Source organism: Dipteris shenzhenensis, chromosome 1 (genome assembly GCF_047967505.1).
Source record: "Dipteris shenzhenensis isolate YYH24624 ecotype China chromosome 1, Dip_SZ_1.0, whole genome shotgun sequence".
NCBI lineage: Eukaryota > Viridiplantae > Streptophyta > Polypodiopsida > Gleicheniales > Dipteridaceae > Dipteris > Dipteris shenzhenensis.
Window position 1 is genome coordinate 47,187,799 of NC_141596.1, and position 4,703 is coordinate 47,192,501.

The 4,703-nt window shown below is 43.4% G+C and overlaps 1 protein-coding gene across 1 annotated transcript; it reads right to left on the reverse strand.

The window, feature by feature from the left end:
- Positions 1-1,018: 1,018 nt before the first annotated feature.
- LOC147905945 (putative polygalacturonase) lies at positions 1,019-3,920 on the reverse strand. Its single transcript, XM_087375763.1, has 5 exons — positions 3,346-3,920; positions 3,048-3,168; positions 2,761-2,935; positions 2,450-2,520; positions 1,019-1,944 (listed from the first exon to the last, which is right to left on the reverse strand). Exons 1-5 carry the CDS (start codon positions 3,712-3,714, stop codon positions 1,307-1,309), a joined length of 1,374 nt encoding a protein of 457 aa, XP_087231889.1. The 5' UTR covers positions 3,715-3,920; the 3' UTR covers positions 1,019-1,306.
- Positions 3,921-4,703: the final 783 nt, after the last annotated feature.

The window sequence follows — 4,703 nt, forward strand, 5'->3', positions numbered from 1 at the left end:
GCTAAAATTCACAGGCTCGCCCAGCTGCAAAGGCTCCAAGATAGGTGGAAGAAAAACAAGGAAAAAACAAGAACGAGGGGGTAGAAAGTAGGCCTTCGAGAATGACACAAAACTAAGAACCTCAAATATCCCCTTGGGATACTTTTGATGATTCTGAAGGCTGGCTGGTTAGCACTTTGAGGAAAAGCTTTGTTGAGTTGCTCATCCGCTGAGAGCCTGACAAACTTACGAACAAGCTGGCAAATTCACCAGTAAACAAGCAAAAGGAGTGTAATTAGGCAGTGAGGCTGAGAACTGCTCAGGTGAATCCCCCTCCTGAGAGGTGACAGGTGTGAGAGAGAAGGGGAAGAGATCCAGAAGCAAGTGCTGGAGGCCACCTGGAATCATGCAAAAGAGGAGCAAAATAAACAAAATATTTCTAGATGAACCCAGGAACATGCCCAAAGTCATCCTCTAAATCCAAACCAATAATGCATTTTTTAACTCATGATAGTCGCCCACAACTTTACGCCAAAATTTGGGTGTAGACCATAGTATAAACATATGCTGTTGCACATATACACATATCTATACTATCAAACACACAGAGGAGCATCCATTTCCCACTGAGTTTATGCCAGCATTCCAGAGGTGAGAGGAAGACTCGTCATGACAATCGCTGGCCCTAAAGTGGAAGGCTGATCAAGTAGTCCACATTCCCTATATCAAAGCTACAGCCGCATGTGAAGATGAGTATTACATTTTAATCCTCAAGGATATACCAATGCTATCATCAACTGAACAAAGCCCTCCACTTTTAGCTCCAGAGAACTGCACCAACCCAACAGTAAGGTTATCATGGCTCATCCAATGAAACAAGCCTCTTCGTGTTCCTTGTGTGTCTAGATGTGTCTCCATAAGTACCAAAAGTAGAACTATATTTACTATAACCACATCCTCAAAAGTGGAGCCAATATGCCATCAAAATCATCTACAACTCGTAACCCAGTCACCACTGCAGACTCAGTCATGAAAGATAAATGAGCCTAATGCTGGTGATCAGATGACTGCCTGTTTTTGGAGAATCACACTCCGACACTTGAAGATAAGAGAGCACCACCATTTATATGTTAGAAATGTGCATGTAGAACAAAAAACTCTGATGTCAAAGGTGTCACTTACAGTGCTCAAACTGATTATATAAGGTGGATGTGGTTGCTGCACAAAAAGCCTTGGACCCAGTCTCTTTGATGTATAAGAAGCTCAAGGATTCAATGCCATGCTTTAACCAGGACTCGCCTCAGGGATAGTTTATCCAGGACTCATATTAGAGATTATCGGATGGCATTCCGCAAAACCTATCATTGGAACTTTGCAGTTCCAAACATGCCAGAGGATATACTGAGGATGCTGAACCTTGTACATAAGAACAAGACCATGTGCCCTGTGTCAATAAGTTTAAAGAGATACTTGACAGACAGATGTTCAGAAGAGGAGATTCTTTGAGACCCAAAAACCTTCCTGCAGAAGACACCTGATTGCCCACTATGTTCTTGATGGCAATACCATTTACGAACGGAAAAGCATTGGGATTATAATTGCCATCTGGATGTTCCCCTATGTCCACGCTAATATCAATTGCCTTGCTCACTTTGGCCATTGTCATGCCAGAAATTGTGATGTTGGTCACATAACCACCCCGCCCGGGAGCTGTTTTCACCCTGATTCCTGTCCCTGTGTCGAATACATGAACATCCTCAATATAGACATCTTTAATGCCTCCTGACATTTCACTACCAATAGATATTCCAGAGAATGGGGTTGTGCCTGTGATACGTCTGACAATGATGTTTGAGGTCGGGCGGCCAACAGCAATGCCATATTCATCCCAACCACTCTTGAGTGCAATCATGTCATCACCATTACTGATGTAACAGTCTTCAATGCATACATTCGAGCTGGAATCTGAAAAATGTGTTTTATAGAAGACGTTTTATTTTCAAGTGAGAGCAGCATGAACATGCCTAAAACTCATCCTCTAGTGTGCAGTTTCACAAGGTTGAAAACCATAAACTCCATTATGCATATCAGGGACTAGCTACTGTGACATTTTTTATACTCAAAATATGCACACTTGGAAACACACACACACACACACACACACACACACACACACACACACACACATATATATATATAGAGAGAGAGAGAGGGGGGGGGAGAGAGAGAGTTGTTTACAGACACAGACCTGTGCATTTAATTATCTCCAAGCTTCCAGTAAAGAGAGAGAGAGAGAGAGAGAGAGAGAGAGAGAGAACGTTGTTTACAGACACAGACCTGTGCGTTTAATTGTCTCCAAGCTTTCAGTAGTCAAAATAGTGCCTAACATATTTTCAAACCTACAACTGGGAGAGGTTTTTTTTCCGTTGATACTACTACCTGAGTTTCAATTCACTGCACGAAATGATACCTGGATCAATGCCATCTGTGTTTGGAGCAGTACTTGGAGCCAAAATGGACACCCCTTTAATAACCACGCTGCTGCAGGAAAAACAGTTCAATACAGATCTCAGCACGGCTAGCTCCTAAAATCTTCCCCCCTTAAATACTACCTTAAGTTGAACTGAAGCAGCCTGATATGATGTCGATTACTGCTAAAGCACCTCCTATATGCATGTATAAATGCTCTATATACGGACCCGTAGTTTTCTCCGTTGATATATTTCCCCTTTCCACACCAATGCTCAGAGGACAGGAAATTGGAGCATCTCGAACACGTACTTGCAATAAACAGGATGGATAGTCCAGAAAGGAGAATTTCTTAAAGTAACATTCGAAATGACAATCTTCCCAGAGCTGACAAGTTCCACAAGGTGTCCTCGTGTATAGTCCAATGTGCGATCATACCACATCTTCCACCAGGTTTCCCCCTGACCATCGATGATACCATTTTCACCTGTCATGGCTGATTTTGTTAGGAAGCCATTCGGCAATGCTCCTCTATCATCAGGTACTGAACGACAGATTGCATCACGACACCTTAAATTTATTGCAGTAATCCAGTTCACCTGTAATGATGACGTCGACAAGGTCCTGGCCGTGAACGAGACTGATATGTCTTCCACCTGGGCGTTCTCGTCCCCGACCGTACGATGGCAGCGGATCTATGACGGGCCAGTCTTTCGGGTTCTGTTTCCGAAGCACTCGTCAATAAGTATCTCACGAGAAGGAAATAAAATCAAATATAACACCTTGCGGGTATCAACTCGTCACCTTTCCCTGCCGAATGACATTACTAGAAACGCTCTCCTATATGCATGAAACTACAGACAATATCGCCTCTGCAAAATGGAGACAGAGACGCACTTGAGAGCCCAAAATAACAGCTCCTCTTTCCAGATACAAAGTGAAATGACTTGTGAGGTTGAAGCTGCCCGTGAGCCATCTTCCTGCGGGAATGTTGAGCTGAGCACCTCCCTGCTCGGCAAGATATCCAAGGCGATATATGGCCGCGTGAAATGCGTGTGTGTTGAGAGTAAGACCGTCGCCAACTGCTCCAAATTCGGTCAGGGATGCAATGTGCATTCTCGTGGGCAAAACGCGGCCATCAAGGCAGTCCTCAGTGGAGCTGAAGTCGCTAATATGGGAGGTATCAAAGCGATCGAAAGCAAGAGAGAAGTGAACTCCAAGGAGATAATTGTAAAGAACCAGCTGCAAGATCGCAAACCTGAACATTTTGGGATATTGGCAAGGGCGTAAAGGAGCTGTACTGATGAGAGTAGGGGGCTGATTGACGATTGCTGCAGTTTCTTGCAATTGGAGGAAGTGGGCGCGAAGGGAGGGAGAAGATCATGCAAGGGTGGTGTTTAAGGAATGGGATGGCATTGAGGTATTCAAAAGGAGCTCACTAGTCTGTACAGACACGAGAGAGAGAGAGAGAGAGAGAGAGAGAGAGAGAGAGAGCCTGATATGCACAGAAGAACTAGAACAAGCACACAATCAGTAGTGGAGGATGATTTGGGAGAGGGAAAGCGGAAGCACCCAATGCCAAAATCACAGACACTAGAAAAATCTAAACTCATTAAGCTTTTCGAGAATGCAATTGCAAGATGCACACAACCACCAAAACTGTAAAATACTCAAAGAGGAGGCAGGGACACAGACAGACAGACAGAGAGATGCAACCATCCAATTGCAAGAACCAAAACTTTTTTGATACTCGAGGAGGAGGTAAATCTAGCAGAGACAGAGAGAGACACACAGAGGCAGACAGAGAGAAAACTGCAAAGCATCCAACCTCAAGATGCACTCAAGAACCACAACTGTAAGATAGATACTCTGAGCAGCAAAAAGAACTCTTCTTTATGCAAGATGTGGAAGAAGAAGTAGCAACCAAAGTTGGTCTTGAAAAGGACCCCTCCTTTACACGTACAGGCAGCTAGCACTCTCTCTCATTCAAATTTTGTTTGTTTAGCACTCCCTTCCTCTCATCCCTCCACTCTTTCTACCACCCCCCAAGTGTTCACAGAACACATTTTTCTCAACAAATCACAAAACTTGGGGTTTCAAATTTTGAAGGTCTTTCCCGAGAATTTGTCGATTTTTCAGCTAAAATATAACTAAATTGCCTAAAATTTTGCAGATTTTACAAAATTGAGAAAAAAAAATTACGGGTGAAAATGAAAATGTTGCAGGTTCATTGTATATAGTTTGCAGGTTTTCTC

Bases quoted from the DNA above. Each gene is read 5' to 3' on its own strand.
- LOC147905945 (XM_087375763.1), bottom strand. From the start codon at position 3,714: ATGTTCAGGTTTGCGATCTTGCAGCTGGTTCTTTACAATTATCTCCTT. The intron at 2,936-3,047 runs GTGAACTGGATT...CAGCCATGACAG, and splicing joins TGTCGACGTCATCATTACAG to GTGAAAATGGTATCATCGAT. The intron at 1,945-2,449 runs GTATCATTTCGT...CACATTTTTCAG, and splicing joins CACAGATGGCATTGATCCAG to ATTCCAGCTCGAATGTATGC.